The 27,642-nt window shown below is 42.7% G+C and overlaps 1 protein-coding gene across 18 annotated transcripts in view; it reads left to right on the forward strand.

The window, feature by feature from the left end:
* The window catches only part of LOC135519932 (E3 ubiquitin-protein ligase MYCBP2), a 317,195-nt gene that overhangs the window by 30,547 nt on the left and 259,006 nt on the right, over nt 1-27,642 (forward strand). For all 18 annotated transcript variants that reach the window (XM_064945153.1, XM_064945155.1, XM_064945157.1 and 15 more), the window contains exon 4: nt 16,104-16,257. In XM_064945153.1, coding sequence (XP_064801225.1) covers nt 16,104-16,257 — 154 coding nt within the window. The remainder of the gene's footprint in view (nt 1-16,103; nt 16,258-27,642) is intronic.

A 27,642-nucleotide genomic window follows, 5' to 3' on the forward strand; every position in this document is an offset into this window, starting at 1 on the left:
AGACAAATTTTCAGCTGAATACTTTTTAAACTTCATATTAACTAGGCTACTTTTATTAAAAGTTTCAAATTGCTAGTCTGTCGAGCCCTCTCCCGCTAGAATGAACGGTATGCATCTTCTAGCGCTCTATTGATCCCGAGTAGCGCAGCAGTCTAAGTCACTGGATCTCAGTGCTAGAGGTGTCACTACAGACCATAGTTCGATTCCAGGCTGAATCACAACCGGCCGTGATTGGGAGTCCCATAGGGCAGCGGACAATTAGCCCAGCGTCGTCCGGGTTTGGCTGCGGTAGGCCGTCATTGTAAATAAGAATTTGTTCTTAAATTGGATAGATAGTCCCAGTCAGTCACAAAGCGAGCGACGGCAGGGAAACCCAGCCTGCGGTCTGTCCTACCTCCCAGGACAATATCTGTGTGCAGAGGTTGGTTGCAGTCAAATTTCTTTGCACGGAGAAGGGAAAGGGCATGATGCGTGAATTTGCCTGTCCCATGTAATGTAAGTGGTAACGATGAGTCGAAATCCATTTAGTGAGTGACTCATCAGTCAGTGTAACCTACCGAATCGCATCGGTGAGAAAGCTGCAGATAAATTATGAAAATATTCAACGAAGATGGTGAATCATCACTGCAGGAACAATGGGGAGTGGAGAGCCTCATTCTGGTCCAAATTTGATAATTAGGCCCTCATGCGATCCAGGCATTAAAATAGAATTCAACAATATTCAAAAATGTTTTAACCTCATTAGGGAATCAACTCAGTGTATTGAAAATGTTTTAGTTTTCCCAAGTTTATCGTAAGACCTGAACAGAATGGGACGGAGATACCTAGTCAATTATACAACTGAATGCATTTAACCCAACCCCTCTGAGTCAGAGAGGTGCGGGGGGGCTGCCTTAATCGACATTGACATCCACATCACCGGCCGCCATTGAGCAGCTGTTGGGGTTAACCGTCTTGCTCAAGAGTAGAATGACAGATTTTTACCTTCCAGTTACTGGCCCAACGCTCTTACCCGCTAGGCTACCCTGCCACCTTTGCCGTGATACGTATTTCCTGCAACTTTTTGAAGAGGCAACGAGAATGCCCCTATCTGTGGTGCGCACGTCTACCTCTTTGTGTAGCCTTTAGCAATGATGGAAAGGCTTTCCTCATTTCATCATTCCAGTTTAGTGAACTACCATCACATGTATGCTACAAAAACACAGCTAAACAACAGCCTCTTGCTAGGTGCACACTTCAATTTAATGGTCATTTTTTGATAGGGGACTCTGTTACAGAGGAGTGTAGTAAAGGCTCTTTTTAGGCTGGAATATTTTGTTGAATTGTATTCTGAAATGTATTTATTGATTGCTACCACCATGGCCAGGTCTCCCTTGAAAATGAGACTGGGTCTCAGTGGGCTTTTCCTGGTTAAATAAATTAAAATTACTACACCCAAAAATCTATATTCCTCAGATGTTTCCCAGACCTCATTTGGTCTCCAAATGTGGTTTACACATTGTTGTGGACTTAACATCCAATTTGGTTGTTTTTCTATTTCTAAAAAGTCAGATTTTGAGAGCGAAAACATGAAGGAAAAAAAGGATAAAAGGGAAACTTGGAAAAACTCAAAAGGAGAAAACGGAATTTGGGAATGAACACAACAGAATAAGGCAAAAAAATATTATTTTATGAATTCAGGCTTTTTAAAATCAGAAGATTACATTTTCTGTCCTGATGTGGAATGTATACAACGGTCATGATAAACAGCCAAGCTGATGTTAGCAATTCTGCAATGCAAGCCAAAACGTCCTCAAACACTCAACTAAGTTTGGTTGCATTGACACTCATGAAGAACCATGATTTCTTGCCTGCGAGAATGTCATTATTTTTGTGGCAAAGTATTATTGATGTAAAGGTCTGTAATAGTAGTAATTCCTTTTCTCTTCCAGAATAAAAAAGTATTGTCAATTAGTGAGGGGGGGAGAGAGCATGGTTATGGCAAATAGAATTATAGGCATAGGTCTCCTGTAGACCAAATGTTTTCCTTATTTGATTTTTTTTCTGTGTGTAAAGTTATTGCAAGTAATATCTGTAGGAGATTTAGTTGATGAAAAGAGAAGTCCTGGAATACAGGTGTTATGTTTATCCTGTTCAATAATGAGGCATGAATGGGTGGAGGGATCTACCATGCCAGGGTATGTGTCCTGCCAATAAACCAGTGCTCTAGCACTTTCTGCCCAATAATAATGCTGAAACTTTGGCAGGCTCAGGCCCCCTAATTCTTTGAGCTTGATTTGTTTTTTTAGAGATACTATGTACTTTGTATTGCCACACAAAAGGCAAGATGATCGAATCCAAGGATTTGAAAAAAGCTTTAGTTAAAAATATAGGCAGATTCTGGACGAGATAAAGGAATCTGGGAGTGTAACCATTTTAATAGCGTTATCGTAGATTGGCAGCACTCTCCAGATCTCAACTTCCACCATGTCGCTATGTCAATTTATAAATAAATTTAGAGTCCTTTGGGATGACATCAACATATTTAATTTGGTCTCCTGTGATTTTAAAAGGTATGTTTTAAGAAACTCTGGGTTTGTCACCTTTTAAGAGGCATGAATTCACTTGTATACCAGTTTATAATGTACACAGAGGGTTCTCCAAATTATTTGATGAACTCCAACAGCGGTGGGAGTGACACTTTTGGGATGTGAGGCAAACAAAATGTAATCCGCATAGAGCGAGATGCAGTGATCAACCTTGCCCATGTTTAGCGAAGCAATGTCAGGATGGCTTCTGATACTAATAGCTAGGGATTCCATAGCAATGGCGAATAGCAACGGACTCAATGAGCACCATTGGCGGTAGGAACGGTGAAATGAAAACGGATGTGATTTATTGTAATTAGTGAACTGAAGCCGTCGGGCACGCATATAGTATTTCAACCCAAGGGACAACTCTCGCCCAGAGCACACAAATGTATTATTGTCAAAATGTAATTCCATTCCAATTGGTAATATTCCTTTTGAGCGTCAAGTGCAAGAATGGAACCTTTGTCATGTTTGGAATACTTGATGTTCATCAGCCGCCTAAAGTTGGAAAATGAGAATCTGCCTGCGATTAAACCAGTTTGGTCTTGATGAATTATAATCAAAATGCATCTCAAGATCACATCCAAGGAGGGCAATAGGACGATATGAAAATAGATAGGTTTCATCTTTCTTTATATTGGGGTGATATTGGCTGAGTATAAAGACTCCGGGAGTCTGCAAGTTTCAATAGTGTTTAAACATCCGCAACAGAAGAGTAACCTTTTCTGAATATGATTTGTAAAACTCTACCAAAGTCGCCAGGGCCAGCCGCTTTACCATTAAGGAAGGAACGTACTGCAGAGACAACCTCTTAAGTTATTTCTGCATTTATCTCCCTTTTGAACAGTGCTGCAAAATTTAGCTAGAGAAAGGGAATGGAGGAAATCAGAAATTTCCACAGTAAATACAGTGGTCTTTGAAGTGTAAAGGTCGTGATAAAACGTTAACATGCATTAATTTATTTTGGGTCCGTAGTAACCGCTACATCAGTGAAGTGGTAGGGCGAGTAGGAAGCCTATCCATGTCAGGATTCAAAATGCAGTTAAAATCTCTGCCTGTCATTACATGTGTGGTTGATAAATCTGGTAAGAGATTGAAGACATTCAGAAGAACCCTGGGTAATTGACATTCGGTGAGTAAAGATGGTTACATGTTGTGATAAAATATGGCCTATTACTATAAGAAAGCGGCCATTTGGGTCTCACTTATAGTTGAATATGTTGGAATGGGACAGTTGTTTCTGGAAATAATATGGCTACACCTCTAGTTTCAGATGAAAAAGTGGATTGATAAATCTGATACCCAACTCTATTTTAATCTGTGTTGCTCAGTATGATTTATGTGCATTTCTTATAGAAACATGTCTCAGATGGGAAAAAAATTGCATCTTTTCAAATTCTTTCTCAAACCTCATACCTTTTTGTGAATGTAATGTTGCCAGTACCCATAATAAATAATTATTTGGTCCTCAAATACATTAAAATTGTAGCAGTAGGGCTGAAGCAACACAAAGCAAAGGACAAATGAAAAACAACATTCTCCACCTCCCTGTCCCTTTCCCCAAATGATGTGGAATGTAAGTTCCCCCATACACACTTTGGAACTGCTGGACACAACAAGGAGACATAGGCTAGCTAACCAATTTACAATGAAACTAAATTAGTGTACCTTCAGGTGGTCCGACTGGGCCCCCTCACCCTTACAGTGCCCTCCACTAATATTGGCACTCTTGGTAAATATTTGCAAAACAGGCTCAACCTCTTGGTCTTTCATTTAAAATATTCACAAAAATCCAAAATTGAATTGAAGTGTAATTATTTGTAAAAATAAGTACTACCTTTTTTTCGTATGTGCCGCAGTTATTGGCACCCCTATACATTGTATTCAAAATAATCTTAACTGAAGTATATTTCCCAATCCTATTTGACATGTTTAAGTTCTCCTGAGTGATTAGGAACATTTAAGAGGTAAGCCATGACTTCCTGTTTCACTGGGGTATAAATATGAGTTGGTACACAGGCCTGGTTCCCATAGTTATCCATCACCTATGGGAAAGACCTGAGAATACAGTAATGATGTGCTACACAAGGTTGTTGAGTTGCACATCAGGAAATGGCTAGAAGAAAATAACGGTTGAAAATGTTAATTTCCAGTATCAGGACAATAATTAAAAAGTTTAAAGCAACTGGAGATGTCCCCTTACAGGCCGATTGTTAGCGTGTGTCTATATTGACCCCACACATAGTAAGGAGGTAGGCTCGAGTTGCCACAATCTCCAAAGATCACAGCTGGAGAATTGCAGACGTTAGAATTGCAGACATCTTGGGGTTAGAAAGTCTCAAATTACAATCAGACACCACCTACATTACTATAAGTTGTTTGGGTAGGGGGTTGCCATAAAGCTTTTGTCATCAAACTACAAACACCTACAGCTTGCCAACCGTTACTGGAACTTGAAATGGGACCAGGTTCTATGTTCAGATGAGACGGAAATTGAGCTTTTTGGAATCAAACATCAGATGTGGGTTTGGCGTACACAGAAAGATAGCTATGCAGAAAAGTACCTCATCACCTCTGTAAAGTAAGGTGGTGGATCTTTTGTTGTGGGGCTGCAAATGCAGCAGATACTCTTCCTGGGGTCCAGCAAAATTAATGCCGTTTATACCATTTTTAAAAACATTACAATATATTCACAGATTTTACAACACACTGTGTGCCCTCAGGCCCCTACTTCACCACTACCACATCTTACAGTACTAAATCCATGTGTATGTTATCGTGTGTATGCATGTCTGTGCCTATTTTGTTGTTTCATAGTCCCCAATGTTCCATAAGGTTAAATTTGATTTTTTTTTTTTTTTTTTAACTGCTTGCATCAGTTACTTGATGTGGAATAGAGTTCCATATAGTCATGGCTCTATGTAGCACTGTGCGCCTCCCATAGTCTGGTTGTCGTATCTTTGGCATCATTAAAGTGTAGACTGTTATTTTATCAAATCAGTTTTCTGTAATTATTACTTGATTAATTAAACTATCATGTAAATGCAATAAACTAGAAAGTCTGTGCACCAAGGAAAATCTTCAGATTACAAAATTAGAATTTTTCTAAGATAACTCTTCAGATATTTTAATAGCTGATCAGTTTGTCTTCTAATAAATTCATTAATTATTCTTTACCTCATGTTAGACTCATTCCAAACATCCTAAATTGTTGGATATCTGCACGAACCCATCCTTTACTATGAATCATCCATACACCAATTGTCTTAATCATTTATTTACTAACTAATTAAATAATCACAGAAATGCATAAACAAACATATGGTTACAAGGAAATGATAAGGGAAGATTCCCTAGTGGGCTAAGCCGATATGACGGCTTGGTGGACAAAGGAACGTGGGTGTGGACTGAGAAGGGCGGGAAAGACAAAGGAGTCACTACACAGTTGATAATTATATTAATTGAAATGCTAATCCTTTGCACATGAACACTCACTCATTTGGGAATTGCAATCAATACATATTTACGCTCAGTGTGTCGTCGTGATCTCTGTTGGAGTCGTCCATCTTTGTTGAAAAGTTAATTTGAGCGTCTCTCGCTCTGCTTCACTTAAGTCTTTCGTGGTTAAAATGGATACTTCAGGGTACCATTCAGAAATGTTATAGAATAAATGTTTTGGCTGTTGTTGATCTTGGCAGACTAGTAATTAGTATCTAAGGTTTGCTCTTATTCAGTCGGGATCGATAGTCTGAGTTGAACCATTTCCCGCCGTGTAGCCATAGCTCCACGTGGTATGGTTAGGAATTAAACAACCATTACAACCTTAGCTTATAGTAAGGTTTTTGTTGTCTGAGCTCAACCTGTTCACCCATGACTGCGTGGCCATGTACTCAATCATCAAGTTTGCAGACGACACTACAGTGGTAGGCTTGATTACCAACAACAACGAGATTATACCTACAAGGAGGAGGCGAGTGCCCTCGGAGTGTGGTGTCAGGAAAATAACCTCACACTCAATGTCAACAAAACAAAGGAGATGATCGTGGACTTCAGGAAACAGCAGAGGGAGCACCTCCCTATCCACATGGACGGGACCGTAGTGGAGGAGGTGGAAAGTTTTTTTTAAGTTCCTTGGCGTACACATCACGGACAAACTGAAATGGTCCACCCACACACACAGCGTGGTGAAGAAGGCGCAACAGCATCCTGTTGCGCTCTATCTCTGTTGGGCTCCACCTGGTACTGCAACTGCTCCGCCCACAACCGCAAGGCTCTCCAGAGGGTTCTGAGGTTTGCACAACGCATCACCGGGGGTAAACTACCTGCCCTCCAGGACAACTCCACCACCCGATGTCACAGGAAGGGCAAAAAGATCATCAAGGGCAACAACCACCCGAGCCACTGCCTGTTCACCCCGCTATCATCCAGAAGGCGAGGTCAGTATACAGGTGCATCAAAGTAGGGACAGAGAGACTGAAAAACAGCTTCTATCTCAAGGCCATCAGACTGTTAAACAGCCATTGCTGACATAGTGACTGCTACCAACATACTGACTCAAATCTCTAGCCACTTTAATAATTCAAAATTGGATATAACAAATGTAATCACTACCCACTTTAAACAATGCCACTTCATGTAATGTTTACATACCCTACATTACTCATTTCATATATAATATACTGCTCAAAAAAATAACGGGAACACTTAAACAACACAACACAACACAATGTAACTCCAGGTCAATTAGCAAGACACCCCCAATAAAGGAGTGGTTCTGCAGGTGGGGACCACAGACCACTTCTCAGTTCCTATGGTTCCTGACTGATGTTTTGATCACTTTGGAATGCTGGCGGTGCTTTCACTCTAGTGGTAGCATGAGACTGAGTCAACAACCCACACAAGTGGCTCAGGTAGTGCAGCTCATCCAGGATGGCACATCAATGCGAGCTGTGACAAGGTTTGATGTGTCTGTCAGCGTAGTGTCCAGAGCATGGAGGTGCTACCAGGAGACAGGCCAGTACATCAGGAGACGTGGAGGAGGCCGTAGGAGGGCAACAACCCAGCAGCAGGACCGCTACCTCCACCTTTGTGCAAGGAGGAGCAGGAGTAGCACTGCCAGAGCCCTGCAAAATGACCTCCAGCAGGCCACAAATGTGCATGTGTCTGCTCAAACGGTCAGAAACAGACTGAGCACATGTGATAGAAGTGACCGTCTGGAGACGCCGTGGAGAGGTTTTCCACTTAAATTTTGAGTGTGACTCCAAATCCAGACCTCCATGGGTTGATACATTTGATTTCCATTGATAATTTATGCGTGATTTTTGTTGTCAGCACATTCAACTATGTAAAGAAAAAAGTATTTAATAAGAATATTTAATTCATTTAGATCTAGGATGTGTTATTTTAGTGTTCCCTATATTTTTTTGAGCAGTGTGTGTATGTATGTATGTATGTATGGATATGTATGTATGTATGGATAAGCATGTATGCATGGATGCATGTACTACATCTTGCCTATGCCTTTCGGCCATCGCTCATCCATATATTTATATGTACATATTCTTATTAATTCCTTTACACTTGTGTGTGTGTGTGTGTGTGTGTGTGTGTGTGTATAAGGTAGTTGTTGTGAAATTGTTAGATTACTAGATATTACTGCATGGTCGGAATTAGAAGCACAAGCAATTCGCTACACTTGCATTAACATCTGCTATCCTTGTGTATGTGACCATTAAGATTTGATTTGATTTGAAAGGGCCACGTCATGACACTGTTCTGGACTTGGGGATTGTGAAGAGACCTTTTTTGGGGTATAAGTGGGCAGCTTGATGAGAGCCAAATATTTATATCACCCAGAAAATAGACCTCTGTTGATATCACATACTTTATTAAGCATTTTATACATATTCTCCAGATACTGACAGTTAGCACTTGGTGGTTGTTACGCACGCATCTTGAAGGAGGGAACGCAACACACCGCTACATCTCAACTCTCGTTGAGTGAAAAAGTATGTGATCGTAGGTGCGGGGAAGGACGACAGAGGCAGAGAAAAATACAGTTAGCAGGGAATTTAGTATTCCTAAACACTGCAATGTGGGGGAAAGTGGCTGGATGGAACCAAAGCAAAAATGTGGGGGAAAGCGGCTGGATGGAACCACAGCAAAGAAAATAAAAGTTATAGAATCCCCTCTCCTACCCTACCTGCCTTCCCAATTCTAACCTGACCTTTAGCACCACCTGGCGCGCTAACCAAAATATAGGGGGTTGTCCTCCCAGGTCTTACCTAGTGTGCGTAGACAGATTAAATACTATGGGTTATAGTAGTAAATACTACGGGTTACATCCCGGCCGGCCAAACCCTCCCCTAACCTGACGACACTGGGCCAATTGTGCGCCGCCCCATGGGTCTTTCGGTCGCGGCCGGCTGTGACAGAGCCTGGACTTGAACCAGGATCTCCTGTGGCACAGCTAGCACTGCGAGTGACAGTGGTCTAACAGTACACTTTAACTTGAAATGAAACTACTTTCTAACCAAATTAGAGACTTGTAATATCTGAATATGTAGTTAGCTAGACTCTCTTACCCGTATACATGGATGTTGGCTTCACCCTCTGTCATGGATGACATGGTTGCTCTTAGCTAAGGAGATGGCATGGGGCATTATCCTGCTGGAATAATTCATTTGCAGTTGGACACTGCTGCCATAAAGGGATTGAACTGATTGAATACCACAGGATATCTGAACATCATTGCCAAACGTTGCTCGAGTTTTATCATGTGTACCTATGAAAGCACACCCCTCACCACCACCACCAGCCTCCAGTCTTGAGACACGAATGATGGCTGCATGTACTCAGTCGCGTAGCTTAATGATGACATGCCCAGGTGTCCCAAAACATTGCAGGCTCCTATCACCACCTGTATTTCTCTTAAAATTAAACACATTTTGTTTGTAAGGCTGTGTTAAAAGTACAAAGCATTCTAACAGCAGAGCAGAACCTAATCTAAGGGCACATTTGAAGCTGTTACCAGAGAAGCTGAAATATAGCCAATACATTCAGCACCATGGACGACGGTCAGAAATGAACCTGAATAAGTAGATCAGCCCCACGGAAAGCACAAAGCGGTCAAAATGCGCCCTAGTTTATAAAACATACATATATATAGAGCAATCTCTTGACAGAAACACCAAAACACAGCTAATTTATTTTACTAGGCAAGTCAGTTAAGAACAAATTCTTATTTTCAATGACGGCCTAGGAACAGTGGGTTAACTGCCTGTTCAGGGGCAGAATGACAGATTTGAACCTTGTCAGCTCGGGGATTCGAACTTGCAACCTTTCGGTTACTAGTCCAACGCTCTAACCACTAGGCTACCCTGCCGCCCCTAATGACCCAGTACATGCTCGCTGTAGTTATGCACGACGGCAAAACTGACATACCGGTATTTCAAATGATCGGCCTCCCACAGAGACCTATAGCAAAAACACCAGAAAATAAATCAAGTGGAGCATTCAAACAGACTGCTTAAATGACAGCATGCCTTTTTAGCAGTATATGATGCGTATTTGCTTACTATTATTCTTATAACCTAGTTAAATGTAATGAAGTTAAATGTACAGGCTATGATGACAATGAAATGGCTCAGCGGCCCTGCACCAGAACATGATTTCTGAAGACAGATCGAGTATAGTAGTAGTTTGACAAGCAATGTAAATTATTTTCAAAAAAAGCTTGATTTATTTAGATTTATATAGACTGTCTGGGTAGCATGCCCTGTAAAAAATATTTCTTACTCATGTGATTGGTATTTGACGGGCCTTGCTGAAAGAAGTGGAACTCTAACGTTGCCGGGTGCCAAACCCCATTTGTGTCAAGGTACGACGAATTGGGAATTATTTTATGGGTCTTTTGGTTCCAATGTTATACTGGACCGTCAGTTGACTAACTGTAGCCCTTCTGGTTGCCCCTGCACAATTTGTCAGCCACCCTTTTTCCTCTTTCATCAATTACCTGTTTTTGACCACAGGCCTGTTGTTGGCTGGATGTCCTTTGGGTGGTTGACCATTCTTGATACATACCGTAAACTGTTAAGCATTTTTTGCCTTGCCCATTTGTGCTCTGAATGGCACACGTACACAATCCATGTCTCAATTGTTTTGAGGCTTAAAAATATTTCTTTAACCTGTCTCCTCCCCTTCATCTACACTGATTTGAAGTGGATTTAACAGGAGACATCAATAAGTGATCACAGCTTTCAACTGGATTCACGTGGTCATTGTATCATGGAAAGAGCAGGTGTTCCAAGTGTTTTGTACACTCAGTGTATATTCTCAAGCAGTCTAAGTAAATTATGTTCAATCTGCACATTTGGAAGTTGTGTTAATAGCTTCAGTCGTTTAAGCGCGAGAGCGAGGGGAAATAAAATAATGCTATGTGAATTTATCCACATTTATGTAGTTATAGTTGATAAGTGTTTAAGAATTTGAAGTTAGGATAGCGTGAACATGAGGAAGTTGGTTTAGTGCAGAGGTGGGCAAACTTTTTGACTCGCGGGCCACAATGGGTTCTAAAATTTGACAGAGGGGCCGGGCCAGGAGCATTTGGAGGGAGTGTTTGGGCCGGATATACTAAAGCATTAAATGTAGTGTGTGCAAACCTCATAGCACAGTAAGAACACTACAACCCAATTTATTAACTGTCTTTCAAATGTGAAAAATAGCCCTTATCAGTTAATAAATTTGTCTCAAGGAATATGCAAGATATGGCATTTACATACTATTTCGGAGATACTGGGAGGAGGAAATGTAAATAGATTAAAATAACATACGCACTGTGATTTATCAAGATTGCGTCTGTTTTTAATAAGTTTCAATCGAAGGTGCAAAGTTAAAGAAATCAACATTTATTGAAAAATGGAATCACTTTCAACATTCAAAACATATTATTACACAACGAAATACTCAAGCTCAATAATATCTACTTGTGTTAAACTCCGCAAAATCATGGATGGATTGTCCTGACCCGCGCTCTACAAACTCACCACGGACGCCCTCGCCTTCACGCGCAAACAGTACACGTGTATCGTTGCCAAGCACACAGACATAGGCTGTATTAAATATCAGCTGAAAATTTAAATTTAAATTAAGAGCGATGTGCGGCGTGTTAATTAAGCTACTGTACCGCTGCTGTGCGTAAATGCGCATTGCTCTTAATTAAAAGACGCACTTCCAAACTTTCCATATGCATTTTTTCATAACACAGCAGAAAAACTCACCATTTCAGTGGGAACAGTGTTGTTGGTCTCCCTTTTTTGCCAGTGCATCAAAGTCTGGAGTTAGTTTTGTTGTGGCAATTCTCAGGACAGATCTGAGGTGTTGGTCAGTTAACTTGGATCTGTGATGGGCTTTGTTGATTTTCATGACGCTAAACGTCTGCTCACACACGTAGGTCGAGCCAAACAACACCAGCATCTTCTGCGCCGTCCTCCGGAGGTTTGGAAACGCGGTCTCGTTAAGTGAAGCGTAAAAGTCATTCAGTTTAAGAGACTTGAACTTCTCCTTTGAGACGGAGTCAGACTGAAGATCGATCAGTTCCAATTGCAGCTCCTGCGGTGCTGATTCGGGGTCTTGTGACAGGGGACAGGACACCAGTTCAAGTGACTTGTCAATTTTTTCAAAATCACAACCGACGGCAAAATTCTCTGTGCAGATCGTCCAGTGATTTGCAGTATTTCTTCGCATTTCGGGCGGCCTCTTTCTGCACGGCTAGTGTGGGGAAATGTGCGAAAGATTTGTTTGACATTTGCCTGGAGAATAAAACCAGCTTGGATTTGAAGGCTCTCACATTTGTGTACATGTCGTGCGCAAACTGATCTTTCCCCTGTAGCTTCACGTTCAGCTCATTCATGTGTGAAAATATGTCCACAGCAAACGCAAAGTCACAAAGCCAGTTTGTGTCGCTCAGCTCGGGGAATTCTTCGGATTTCCCCATTAAATAAAAAAAATGAGCGAATCTCGTCTTTGAGCTCCCAGACTCGTTGAAACACTTTCCCCAAACTTAACCAGCGGACGCGAGAGTGGTAAAGTAGGTCCTGGTGATCCGCATTAGTTTCTTCCAGGAACGTAATGAACTGACGATGATTAAGTCCCCTTGCTCGTATGAAGTTAACAAGTTTTACAACTGGATCCACGACGTGATTAAGCTGCAATACAGACTTACACAGAGACTCATGATGAATGATGCAGTGAAGTAAAATAACATCCTGGTCAGGGTTTTCTTCTTTCACTTTATCCTGGATTCTTTTCAGCAGCCCGATGTTTTTTCCAGTTAAATTTGGCGATCCATCCGTGGTGACATTGGCAAGTTTACTCCAAGGTAGCTTCATTCTCTCGATGACAGCAGACACCTGTTCATATAAGTCCTCTCCTTGCGTTTTCCCTTTCAGTGATTCCATGCTCAAAAGCTCCTCCGTTATCTCAAAACTGTCGTTAATCCCTCGGATAAAAATTAGGAGCTGAGCAGTGTCTTTTATGTCGTTACTTTCATCCAGTGCTAGTGAATATAACTTAAAGGACTCCGCCTTTTTGTTTAACTCGCTGACTATATCTTCGTCAATCAGTTCCACGCGGCGAGTCACTGTCCTGCGTGCTAAACTGATTTTTTCAAACTTGGCTTTGCTCTCCGGACACAAGAGACCTGCTGTCTCTACCATGCACTCTTTCAAAACTCGCCTTCGGAGAAAGGCTTGCTAGCCTTTGCTAATTTGAATGCCAGCAAATAACTTGCCTTGGTACTTGACTCTTGAATTGCAGTTTGTCGGTGAAAAAAGTTCTGTTGACTCTGTAAATTAGCTGCCAACCTCTGAGCAGTAGCCGCCCGTTCTTGTGTTGACTGCTTGCTAGCATAGTTTGCATGCTTCGTGGCAAAGTGACGGCTGATATTGTACTCTTTGAAAACCGCAACAGCTTCTTGGCATATCAGACATACAGCCGTTGATCGGACTTCAGTGAAGAAGTATTTTGTTGTCCACTCCTTATTAAACACTCGGCATTCGCTGTCCACTTTCCTTCTCTTTGGTCCGCTCATTTTCACAGAAGGGCTTAATGGTGACGTGAAACGAAGTGAAAATTAAAGTGAAATAAAGAGAAATACGCGCCACTCCAACATCGGTCAATGTGTTTTGAGTGCGCCATCTATTGGGGAAACGTGGGCATTGCAGGGAAAGGGGAAAAAATGAGGTTTTTACTATAATTTGGACAAGTTCGGCGGGCCGGATTAAAAAGCCTAACGGGCCGTAGTTTGCCCATGTCTGGTTTAGTGTCTCTAGCTTGAACGGTTTGAGTTAAAAATTCTGAATGCAAGCAATCTAAGTTGGGTCAGTCTATACATCTCAATGTTAGTTTGGCGTTGATAACTTAAGTGGTGGTGGTGGAGTTACATGCCCACATTTCCATATTTTTCCAATGTAAGTCTATGGCACTTTTATTGCCATTGAAATGCATTGGGAACTCGTTAAAATAGTGTTTTAGTACAAAAAAGTTTGGGCAGTCTGCACATTTGGAAGTTGGTTTTGTGTTAATAGCTTCAGTCGTTAAAGAGCTAGAGCGAGCGGAATATGTGAAATAATAATGAGGATGTAAGCCATCCAAAGTTGTGCATTGCTTTTCATGCACACCTAACCGCAATTGCATTTATTTATATGGTCTATTTTCCCAAATCTAAGGATTTGGCTGTCTAACACTGACATCCACAGCTCTCTGGATGAGGTTCTGTCTTCAAGTCTCCAGTGGGTGAGGAAGTCCCTTTCATTTATGTGATCTATTACAGGTAATTGACAAGTGCAGTCAGTTGGCAGGAGGGGTGGAGTGCATGGCACTTCATCCTGGAGTTAGCCTCACGAGTCCAGCAGGCAGAGCTCAATAACTACAGGTAGATGTGAGATGCAGGACTCTTCTTTTACCACTCCATGTAGAATAAACCATCCTTCATGACCAAAAGTATCATGAACATCATACCAAAGTCATGGGCATTGATATGGAGTTGGTCCCCCATTTGCTCCTATATCAGCCTCCACTCTTCTGGGAAGGCTTTCCACTAGATGTTGGAACATTGCTGCAGGGACTTTCTTCCATTCAGCCACGAGCATTAGTGGAGGTTGGGCTCTGATGTTGGCTGATTAGGCCTGGCTTGCAGTCGGCATTCCAATTCATCCCGAAGGTGTACGATGGGGTTGAGGTCAGGGCTTTGTGCAGGCCAGTCAAGTTCTTCAAAAACTGATCCTGACAAACCATTTCTGTATGGATCTCACGTTGTGCACTTGGGCATTGTCATGCTGAAACAGGAAAGGTCCTTGTCCAAACTCTTGCCCCAAAGCACAGAATTGTCTAGAATGTCATTGTATGCTGTACCATTAAGATTTCCCTTCACTGGAACTAAGGGGCCTAGACTGAACCATGAAATAAAGCCCCAGACCATTTATTACTCCTCCAACAAATTTTACAGTTGGCACTATGCTTTGGGGCAGGTAGCGTTCTCCTGAGGGGAACTACTTGCCATAGCAGGTTTTAACCTTGGACACAATAAAATATTCCCTCCATTTATCCAATAAAATATATTATAATACTCTTCTACCTCATTCTGTAGCGGAATGGGCCAATTAATGAACCAATAAGGATGAACAAAAACAAGCTCCTCACGCTGATGAGGACACAGTAACCTTTTCTTTACTTCGGGTCCCAAATGGTACCCTATTCCATATGATGTACACAACTTTTGAGCAGGGCCCATAAGGATTCCAATCGGGCTCTGGTCAAACGTAGTGCACAATTTAGGGAATAGGATGCTATTTGGGACTGCCTTAATTCTGTTCTAACAGGCAACCCTGAGAGGCAGGCCTTTCTAGGCCAAATCGTTACCTTTAACTTACCCTCTCATAGAGAAGTTATCGTTATAGGCTGATCGGAATGGATTTTAAACTTGGCTGTAATGCCTACACTGTACAGACTGTTTAGGCTCGGAGCCTAGTAGAGGGAACCGAATGTTCTCTGGGGTCAAGTTCATTAGAGTAAACTGCAACAAAATGTTTTGCAACGGAAGTGAACATTTTTATGTCAGGTAGATGGTTCTCCCTGTCACAATACATTTTCGTCCGTTAGGGCCTAATAAAGAAGACGTGGGTTGTTGGATGTTTGGAAGGGGACAGGGATAATAGGAGAGCGCAGAAGTCCATTTGAACCTTTGCGTAATCCTCCGATTAATAAAACTCAAAGATGCCTGTATATAGAACCCAATAAATGTGAATGTGTGTTTTTTGAAAACAATTTTCTTGTCTAGTTTTGTGGGTTGAGTGTTATTTAGGCTTAACGACTCTGGGTTTTTAGCTGAGGTTGTACCAGTGACTTCCTTTCTCTCTAGATTGTTTGCACTGGGCTATGTTGAGTCTTTAAGCCTCTTTGGTGTGTGATATTTTGAGTTCTGTCTGTTGTAGTTTATAGCTATCTGATAACTGTATTGTGTGTTTCTCTTTCAAGATCATTGGCATCGGTCTGTGTGGGGTGTTTGAGCTGATCAAGGAGACGCGGTTCTCCCACCCTTCCCTGTGTCTGCGCAGCCTTCAGGCCCTGCTGCATATGCTGCAGGGACAACAACCAGAGGGCTTCCAGACGGAACCTCCTGATGTACTGGGTGAGAACTAATAATACTATTACTGCTACTACTGCTAATATATTTATTTTATATAGAGCTTTCATTACTAGTATAATCTCAGTCACTTTAAAACAAAAAAACAAAAACAGATTAACAAACAAATATAGGTATTTGGGCGATGGTCTTCTACATCGTCAGATGTTCCGAAAGGTATTACCTTGAGAGGAGGGAGCATAGATGGTAAAGCCAGGCAGGGAAGTAGAGACATCTGGCAGACAGGCCACAGAGCTCCTCAATGTGCAACTTGTCATATTTTGATAATCACAACTTCACCGTAGGTAGGCAGGCTGGATCTTCCACTACTGAAATGTAGCACCCACATGGGTGATGCTTCAATGACTGTAAAAGCGCCAGTAAGACGACCACACCTCAGCAGTGGTCCAGAAAAGCCCCAAATGAAGTGAGTCTCTTCATCCCAGCACACCGCAGTCCACTTCTCTCTAGGAACTGGGTTAGGGAGCTGAAAAGCTGATGCTGATGGTGTTGCTGAATCATTCAAATCATATTAGTTAGCAAGCCAAGCCAAATATAAACTGACTTGCCATAATCAGTCCTGCAATTCTGTCTCACCTCCAGATATTTCGGTTAATATATCAACAAGTTATCAAAACAATTATACAAATAAAAAATTATAATAAATTGATAAAAATATAATAATCCATTAACACTTAAAAACCTGTTTGCTAAAAGTGAGTTACAAGTTAATACGTCTCTTTTATCGTCAAAACCTTGTTTACCCCGGCCTGCTAATCTGTTAGCTTGTTAGCACAGGCCTGCTAATCTGTTAGCTTGTTAGCACAGGCCTGCTAACCGTCTGCATCGCCGCGTCCCAAACACGCAGTGGCCCATATGTACTTTCTATCTCTTCCCGATTTAAAAAAATTGTTTATACCTTCCGTAAACCTGCCTCACCCAATGTGATACGGAATCACTATTATTTTTAATTTTTAGAACACACTCAAGAACCTCCAGAAGCTAACCAGCTAACTAGCTACAAGCTATTTAGTCATTAGTTAGTTTTTTAACCTGGATAACACTCGCCAGTCCAGCCCCCCTGCCCCCTGGACTCTGATCACTTGGCTACATAGCTGATGCACGCTGGACTGTCCATTAATCACGGTACTCCATTCTGCTTGTTTGTTTTATCTGTCGGCCCTGTTGCCTAGTCAATGCCATTTTACCTGCTGTTGTTATGCTAGCTGATTAGCTGTTGTCTCACCCACTGTTTTAGCTAGCTTTCCCAGTTCAACACCTGTGATTACTGTATGCCTCGCTGTATGTCTCTCTCAATTGTCAATATGCATGTATATAGTGTTGCTCAGGTTAGTTATCATTGTTTTAGTTCACAATGGAGCCCCTTGTCCCATTCCTCATACCCCTGATACCTCCTTTGTCCCACCTCCCACATATGCGGTGACCTCACCCATTACAACCAGCATGTCCAGAGATAAAACCTCTCTCATCATCACCCAGTGCCTGGGCTTACCTCCGCCGTACCCGCACCCCACCATACCCCTGTCTGCGCATTATGCCCTGAATATATTCTACCATGTCCAGATACCTGCTCCTCTTATTCTCTGTCCCCAACGCTCTAGGCGACCAGTTTTGATTGCCTTTAGCCGCACCCTCATACTACTCCTCCTCTGTTCCGCGGGTGATGTGGAGGTAAACCCAGGCCCTGCATGTCCCCAGGCACCCTCATTTGTTGACTTCTGTGATCGAAAAAGCCTTGGTTTCATGCATGTCAACATCAGAAGCCTTCTCCCTAAGTTTGTTTTACTCACTGCTTTAGCACACTCTGCTAACCCTGATGTCCTTGCCGTGTCTGAATCCTGGCTCAGGAAGGCCACCAAAAATTCAGAGATTTCCATACCCAACTATAACATCTTCCGTCAAGATTGAACTGCCAAAGGGGGAGGAGTTGCAGTCTACTGCAGAGAGAGCCTGCAAAGTAATGTCATACTTTCCAGGTCCATACCCAAACAGTTCGAACTACTAATTCTGAAAATTACTCTCTCCAGAAATAAGTTGCTCACTGTTGCCGCCTGCTACCGACCCCCCTCAGCTCCCAGCTGTGCCCTGGACACCATTTGTGAATTGATTGCCCCCCATCTAGTTTCAGAGTTTGTTCTGTTAGGTGACCTAAACTGGGATATGCTTAACACCCCGGCAGTCCTACAATCTAAGCTAGATGCCCTCAATCTCACACAAATCATCAAGGAACCCACCAGGTACAACCCTAACTCTGTAAGCAAGGGCACCCTCATAGACGTCATCCTGACCAACTGGCCCTCCAAATACACCTCCGCTGTCTTCAATCAGGATCTCAGCGACCACTGCCTCATTGCCTGTATCCGCTACGGTGCCGCAGTCAAACGACCACCCCTCATCACTGTCAAACGCTCCCTAAAACACTTCTGTGAGCAGGCCTTTCTAATCCACCTGGCCCAGGTACCCTGGAAGGACATTGACCTCATCCCGTCAGTTGAGGATGCCTGGTCATTCTTTAAGAGTAACTTCCTCACCATTTTAGATAAGCATGCTCCGTTCAAAAAATGCAGAACTAAGAACAGATACAGCCCTTGGTTCACTCCAGACCTGACTGCCCTCGACCAGCACAAAAACATCCTGTGGCGGACTGCAATAGCATCGAACAGTCCCCGCGATATGCAACTGTTCAGGGAAGTCAGGAACCAATACACGCAGTCAGTCAGGAAAGCTAAGGCCAGCTTCTTCAGGCAGAAGTTTGCATCCTGTAGCTCCAACTCCAAAAAGTTCTGGGACACTGTGAAGTCCATGGAGAACAAGAGCACCTCCTCCCAGCTGCCCACTGCACTGAGGCTAGGGAACACGGTCACCACTGACAAATCCATGATTATTGAAAACTTCAACAAGCATTTCTCAACGGCTGGCCATGCCTTCCGCCTGGCTACTCCAACCTCGGCCAACAGCTCCGGCCCCCCCGCAGCTCCTCGCCCAAGCCTCTGCAGGTTCTCCTTTACCCAAATCCAGATAGCAGATGTTCTGAAAGAGCTGCAACACCTGGACCCGTATAAATCAGCTGGGCTTGACAATCTGGACCCTCTATTTCTGAAACTATCCGCCGCCATTGTCGCAACCCCTATTACCAGCCTGTTCAACCTCTCTTTCACATCGTCTGAGATCCCCAAGGATTGGAAAGCTGCCGCAGTCATCCCCCTCTTCAAAGGGGGAGACACCCTGGACCCAAACTGTTACAGACCTATATCCATTCTGCCTTGCCTATCTAAGGTCTTCGAAAGCCAAGTCAACAAACAGGTCACTGACCATCTCGAATCCCACCGTACCTTCTCCGCTATGCAATCTGGTTTCCGAGCCGGTCACGGGTGCACCTCAGCCACACTCAAGGTACTAAACGACATCATAACCGCCATCGATAAAAGACAGTACTGTGCAGCTGTCTTCATCGACCTTGCCAAGGCTTTCGACTCTGTCAATCACCATATTCTTATCGGCAGACTCAGTAGCCTCGGTTTTTCGGATGACTGCCTTGCCTGGTTCACCAATTACTTTGCAGACAGAGTTCAGTGTGCCAAATCGGAGGGCATGCTGTCCGGTCCTCTGGCAGTCTCTATGGGGGTGCCACAGGGTTCAATTCTCGGGCCGACTCTTTTCTCTGTATATATCAATGATGTTGCTCTTGCTGCGGGCGATTCCCTGATCCACCTCTATGCAGACGACACCATTCTATATACTTTCGGCCCGTCATTGGACACTGTGCTATCTAACCTCCAAACGAGCTTCAATGCCATACAACACTCCTTCCGTGGCCTCCAACTGCTCTTAAACGCTAGTAAAACCAAATGCATGCTTTTCAACCGATCGCTGCCTGCACCCGCATGCCCGACTAGCATCACCACACTGGATGGTTCCGACCTTGAATATGTGGACACCTATAAGTACCTAGGTGTCTGGCTAGACTGCAAACTCTCCTTCCAGACCCATATCAAACATCTCCAATCGAAAATCAAATCAAGAGTCGGCTTTCTATTCCGTAACAAAGCCTCCTTCACTCACGCTGCCAGGCTTACCCTAGTAAAACTGACTATCCTACCGATCCTCGACTTCGGCGATGTCATCTACAAAATTGCTTCCAACACTCTTCTCAGCAAACTGGATGCAGTTTATCACAGTGCCATCCGTTTTGTCACTAAAGCACCTTATACTACCCACCACTGCGACTTGTATGCTCTAGTCGGCTGGCCCTCGCTACATATTCGTCGCAAGACCCACTGGCTCCAGGTCATCTACAAGGCCATGCTAGGTAAAGCTCCGCCTTATCTCAGTTCACTAGTCACGATGGCAACACCCATCCGTAGCACGCGCTCCAGCAGGTGTATCTCACTGATCATCCCTAAAGCCAACACCTCATTCGGCCGCCTTTCGTTCCAGTACTCTGCTGCCTGTGACTGGAACGAATTGCAAAAATCGCTGAAGTTGGAGACCTTTATCTCCCTCACCAACTTCAAACATCAGCTATCTGAGCAGCTAACCGATCTCTGCAGCTGTACATAATCTTTTGGTAAATAGCCCACCCATTTTCACCTACCTCATCCCCACAGTTTTTATTTATTTACTTTTCTGCTCTTTTGCACACCAATATCTCTACCTGTACATCATCATTTATCACTCCAGTGTTAATCTGCAATATTGTAATTATTTGCCTACCTCCTCATGCCTTTTGCACACATTGTATATAGACTCCCCTTTTTTTGTCTACTGTGTTATTGACTTGTTAATTGTTTACTCCATGTGTAACTCTGTTGTCTGTTCACACTGCTATGCTTTATCTTGGCCAGGTCGCAGTTGTAAATGAGAACTTGTTCTCAACTAGCCTACCTGGTTAAATAAAGGTGAAAAAAACAACAACAAAAAAACAAAAGATGCCCAATCATGCAATGCCTCAGACGAGGCATGGAAAAGTGACCCTCTCTCCACAACCTGTCGGTCTCAGCAGATGCTAGCTCAAAGAATCACCAGCATGGTTCAGAATGGGTATGGCCTAAGGTATTACAAAATTCAAGAGACTATTTCTGAATGTCTCATCAAAATTGATGTGCTGGTTGATAAACTCAACGAAGACCAGAAAGTCACAAAGGGACGAGTGACAGTCAGAAGACCATGCTGACCACCAGGCTACTATCCTGGAAGTCCACGAGGACGTGTATCAAAATCACAAGAAGTTGGAGGACTCCGTTTTGACACAGAGGATACATTTGAACCTTACAGGAATGCAAAGCGCTCAAATTTCCTGAAGGCAATGGAGGGAAGAGATGCCATTGCCTTTCTTCAGGAGTGGATTCCCAGAATCCTGCATCTTCTCCCTTTCGCGAGAGAGCCCATCGTTCACTACGGAGAAATGCACCCAGGGCGTTTTATTAAATCGCTACGGTACCGAGACACTGTCCGCATCCTTGCTGCTGCCCGAGCAAAGGGAGAGCTGAAGTATGGAGATGCGATAATTTTTCCTGCTCTTTCTCCCATGAGGAGGACGGCTTTCTCCCCACTCGAGGCTTCTGTGGCAGTCTGCCTTGGCATATGACCTGCGCTACCCGGCGACTTTGTGGATCGAAACCAAGAATTGTGAGCACACTTTGATTCTGTGAAGATGCCTGAAGCAGTCATGAAGAAGAAACTCCCTGACTTGTTCACTCCGACGACATGAGGAACTGAATTCCATACTTGGATACAGTGGATAGTGAACTGTTAGAACATGGCAATATAATGAAATGACTCCAATATGATCGACTGTCTGGCTGGCAAGATGGGTAACTTGACAATGACCAGTGAGGTAACGTTGGAACATGGCTAATGTTGGCTGCGCTATTTAGCCAGCTAGCTAAGTTTACATTAGTGTGACTATAGCTACACAGCATCGTCACACTATGTCAGGTAGTTCGATTTTTTTTTTTGTATGCTTTTATTTTTCGCATAGAGATCCAGTCGGATTTGGTTAAATAGTTGTGGCTGTGGACTGGGTTTCAAGCCCAAGTTGTTCATATTACTTCAGGGTATTTTACAAAAGTTTTCTGTCTTGTTTATCATTAGCGATTTATGCTAACGTTAGTGATACCGAGGCAGGAATGAGCTACACACTAGCTGGCACTAATGTTAACATATGTTTCCCATGCCAATAAAGCCCCTTGAATTGAATTGAAGCTAGCTGGCCGATTATAACATTAGCTTTGGGCAACAGGGTTAAGTAGCTGGCAAGCTATTTATTTTCATCAACTGAAGTTCAATTTCAATAGGTGAACAACAAGTGGCAACCTAGCTAATACTTACTCACAAGGATTCCCAAATCATTGCTAAGAATAATGAAAATGACGGCAGTTTCTACTGGTCATTGTTTTCAGTCTGGTTGTATTGGTGCTAGCTAGGTACCAAGCTAAAGCTAGTTACCCCAGAAGTTGCAGTCAAACAAATTATGCTTTATTACCAAGCGGTATTGTAAACACATCATTTGTGACCTGTGTTTTCTTGTTTGCAGACTTTTTTGTACAGCTTTGACAGTGCTACTGTATATTTTTTGACACGCAAAGACCCAAACGATGTTCCATAGTATGCATGTCGTGAAGCAAATAGCAGTGATGCTATATTACTGTGTAACTCCGGTAGGGCAACATCTGAAAAATAAAGCACTTGGTAGTGCGTACCGGTGCTCGACCTGTCGGCGAAAGCCAACATCACCCACAACAGAACAGTTGATTGTCAAGGGCAATGAATTCCATTATCTTGGCGTTAATGGATTTCACCTTTTGTTTTCTTGCTGAAATGTTCTTACTCTTTCAAATGACTGCTCGACTTGTTGACTGTTAGCCCACAATGTCTGCTGTGTGGATCGATGTTAGGAATGCTGTGTTGCAAGTATTGCGCAACTACGTCATGTATCGACGTTATATATGTATGCACATCGGCGTTAAACTAGACATCCAATATGTGCACCCCTAGGTTAAATGATACTCATTTTACTTCCCTGCCCATAAATTAATCTAGAGTTAACATTTCTTATTCCTGCAGGCAAATAAGCAAACATTTCACTACACCCATTTCGCTACACCCGCAATAACATCTGCTAAATATGTGTATCATTAAAATTGGATTTGATTTGAATCTAACTTTAACTACTGGGTGCAAGTATTTATACAGATCTTTATCGGGTCATTCAGCCCTGCTGGCTTCAATACCAGTCAGTAAAACGCTTCAAGAAGGTAGAGGTTTGGCACTTACAAAATAAATAATCCTACATTTGTAACATTTCTGAACACTCATATCAACATCTTTTCTAGCACCAATAACAACTCTGCCTCCCCATACATTCTTATAAGGTTCTTAAGAGAAAAGCCCACTCTCCCCTAACAAATGCCTTCTCAGCATCTGAGACGGCGGTAGAAACTGTATTTGAGCGGTTTAACCACATTTGATGTAAGAGCCTCTTCATATTATCAGTTGAGTTTCTTAATAAATCCTAATTGGTCATTAAGTATAATATTAGGTAGTGCCTTCTCTAAGCGTATCGCAAGGGTCTTAGTAAGAATCTTGCAATTCGCATTAAGTAGGCTGATCGCTCTAAAATTCCCAGGTTCTGTAGAATCTCTATCCTTTATAGGAATCAGCAATATCAAAGCCTCATTAAAGGTGTGCGGAAGGGAGCCATTTTTAAATGCCTCCTGGTAAACCACTGTCAATACAGGTACAATAATGTCAGTATACAGTACCTGTTAAAGTTTGGACACCTATTCATTCATGGGTTTTTCTTTATTTTTACTGTTTTATACATTGTAGAATAATAGTGAAGATTTCATAACTATGAAATAACATATGGAATCATGTAGTAGCAAAAAATGTGTTAAACAAATCAAAATATATTTTAGATTCTTTAAAGTAGCCACCCTTTGCCTTGACGACAGCTTTGCGCACTCTTAGCATTCTCTCAACCAGCGTCATGAGGAATGTCCAACAGTCTCCTTCACTCTGCGGTCCAACTCATCCCAAACCATCTCAATTTGGGTTGAGATCAAATCCAAATGAACGTTTAGCTCAGCTACCTTAGCTTTCTTGGGAACATGAACAATGGTGGCCCTCTTGAAGCTTGTGGGAACAGCAGACTGGGATAAGGATTGATTGAAAATGTCCGTAAACACACTTGAGGTCGACCGATTATGATTTTTCAACGCCGATACCGATTTTTTTACATTTATTTTTTAAATATATATATATTTTTTTGGGGGGGGGTGGGGTAATAATGACAATTAGAACAATACTGAATGAACACTTTTAACTTAATATAATCAATAAAATCAATTTAGATGAAGTAAATAATGAAACATGTTCAATTTGGTTTAAATAATGCAAAACAAAGTGTTGGAGAAGAAAGTAAAAGTGCAATATGTGCTATGTAAGAAAGCTAATGTTTCAGTTCCTTGCTCAGAACATGATAATATATGAAAGCTGGTGGTTCCTTTTAACATGAATCTTCAATATTCCCAGGTAAGAAGTTTTAGGTTGTTATAGTTATTATAGGAATTATAGGACTTTTTCCCTCTATACATTTGTATTTCATTAACCTTTGACTATTGGATGTTCTTATAGGCACTTTAGTATTGCCAGTAAAACATTATAGCTTCCGTCCCTCTAGTTAGCGAGCGCTAACTAGCTAGCCATTTCACCTCGGTTACACCAGCCTCATCTCGGGAGTTGATAGGCTTGAAGTCATAAACAGCGCAATGCTTGATGCACAACGAAGAGCTGCTGGCAAAACGCACAACGAAGAGCTGCTGGCAAAACGCACAACGAAGAGCTGCTGGCAAAACGCACAACGAAAAGCTGCTGGCAAAACGCACGAAAGTGCTGTTTGAATTTATGTTTATGTGCCTGCTTCTGCCTACCAGCGCTCAGTCAGATGCTTGTATGTGCAGTCAGATTATATGCAACGCAGGACATGCTAGATAAGATCTAGTAATATCATCAACCATGTGTAGTTAACTCATGATTATGATTGTTTTTTATAAGATAAGTTTAATGCTAGCTAGCAACTTACCTTGGCTTACTGCATTCGCTTAACAGGCAGTCTCCTTGTGGAGTGCAACGAGAGAGAGGCAGGTCGTTATTGCGTTGGACTAGTTTACTGTAAGGTTGTCAGCTCGGGGGTTTCAATCTTGCAAGGTGAAAATCTGTTGTTCTGCCCCTGAACAAGGCAGTTAACCCACCGTTCCTAGGCCGTTATTGAAAATAAGAATGTGTTCTTAACTGACTTGCCTAGTTAAATCAAGGTATAAATTCAAAAAATAAATAAATACAAATTCAAAAAGAATGGCAAATTGGCACCAAAAAATACCGATTTCCGTTTATGAAAACTTGCATGCTCTGAGGACATGGCTGGAGATGCCGTCTGGGCATGCCGTCTGGGCCTGCAGCCTTGCGAGGGTTAACACTTTTTAAAATGTTTTACTCATGTCGGCTGCAGTGAAGTAGAGTCCGCAGGTTTTGGTAGCGGGCCACGTCAGTGGCAAAAAATAAAAAATAAGCAGTGGTTTGCGCTTTCAGTTTTGCACGAATGCTGCCATCAATCCACGGTTTCTGGTTTGGGAATGTTTTTATTGTTGCTGTGGGTACGACATCTCCGATGCACTTCCTGTTAAACTCGCTCACCGAATCGGCGTATTCGTCAATGTTTGATGCAATGCGGAACATATCCCAATCCACGTGATCGAAGCAATCTTGATTGGTCGGACCAGCGTTGAACAGACCTGAGCGCGGTAGCTTCCCGTTTTAGTTTGTGTCTGTAGGCAGAGAGCAACAAAATGGAGTCGTGGTCAGCTTTTCCGAAAGGAGGGCGGGGGAGGGTCTTATATGCGTCGCGGAAGTTAGAATAACAATGATCCAGGGTTTTATCAGCCCTGGTAGCACAATCGATATGCTGATAGAATTTAGGGAGTCAGATTAGCCTTGTTAAAATCCCCAACTGCAATGAATGAAGCCTCAGGATATGTGTTTTCCAGTTTACATAGAGTCAAATAAAGTTTGTTCAGGGCCATCTGTGTCTGCTTGGGGGGGAATATATGCGGCTGTGATTATAATCGAAGAGAATTCTCTTAGTAGATAATGCGGTCGACATTTGATTGTGAGGAGTTCTAAGTCAGGTGAACAAATGGACTTGAGTTCCTGTATGTTGTTATGATCACATCTCGTCTCATTAATCATAAGGCATACCCCCCCGCTCCTCTTCTTACCAGAGTGATGTTTGTTTCTGTCGGCGCGACGCGTGAAGAAACCGGTTGGCTGTACCGACTCCGATAGCGTGTTGAGTGAGCCATGTTTCCGTGAAGCAAAGAACTTTAGTCTCTGATGTCTCTCTGGAATGCTACCCCTGCTCGGATTTAATCAACCTTGTTGTCAAGAGACTGGACATTGGCAAGTTGTATGCTCGGGAGCGGTGCGCCATGTGCCTGTCTCCGGAGCCTGACCAGAAGACCGCTTCGTCTGCCCCTTTTACGGCGTCGTTGTTTTGGTTCTCCGGCTGGGTTCGCCGCCTGGGTGGTGGGTAAAAAAACAGGATCCACTTCGGGAAAGTCATATTTCTGGTCATAATGATGGTGAGTTGACGTTGCTCTTATATCCAGTAGTTCCTCCCGACTGTATGTAATAAAACCTAAGATTAGCTGGGGTACCAATGTAAGAAATAACAAGTAAAAAAAACAATACTGTGTAGATTCCTAGGAATGCGAAGCGAGGCGGCCATCTCTGTCGGCGCCGGAAGTAGACAGATGATTGTGGAGGCCAGGTCATCTGATGTAGCACTCATCACTTTCCTTCTTAGTCAAATAGCCCTTACACAGCCTAGATGTGTCCTGAAAAACAGGACCATCGGGTTCCCTCTAAGCGCAAACCAGATGGGATGACGTATCGCTGCAGAATGCTGTGGTAGACTTGCTGGTTAAGTGTGCCCTTGAATTATAAATAACTCACCGACAGTGTCACCAGTAATGCACCATCACACCACCACCTCTTTGCTTCACGGTGGGAGCCACACATGTGGAGATCATCCGTTCACCTACTCTGCGTCTCACAAAGACACGGCGGATTAAACCAAAAATCTCAAATTTGGACTCAAGACCAAAGGACAGATTTCCACCGGTCTAATGTCCTTTGCTCGTGTTTCTTGGCCCAATCAAGTTTCTTCTTCTTTTTGGTGTCCTTCAGTAGTGGTTTCTTTGCAGCAATTCAACTATGAAGGTCTGATTCACGCATTCTCCTCTGAACAGTTGATGCTGAGATGTCTGTTGCTTGAACTCTGATGCATTTATTTGGGCTGCAATCTGAGGC

The sequence above is a fragment of the Oncorhynchus masou genome, chromosome 29, assembly GCF_036934945.1.
Source record: "Oncorhynchus masou masou isolate Uvic2021 chromosome 29, UVic_Omas_1.1, whole genome shotgun sequence".
Lineage (NCBI taxonomy): Eukaryota > Metazoa > Chordata > Actinopteri > Salmoniformes > Salmonidae > Oncorhynchus > Oncorhynchus masou.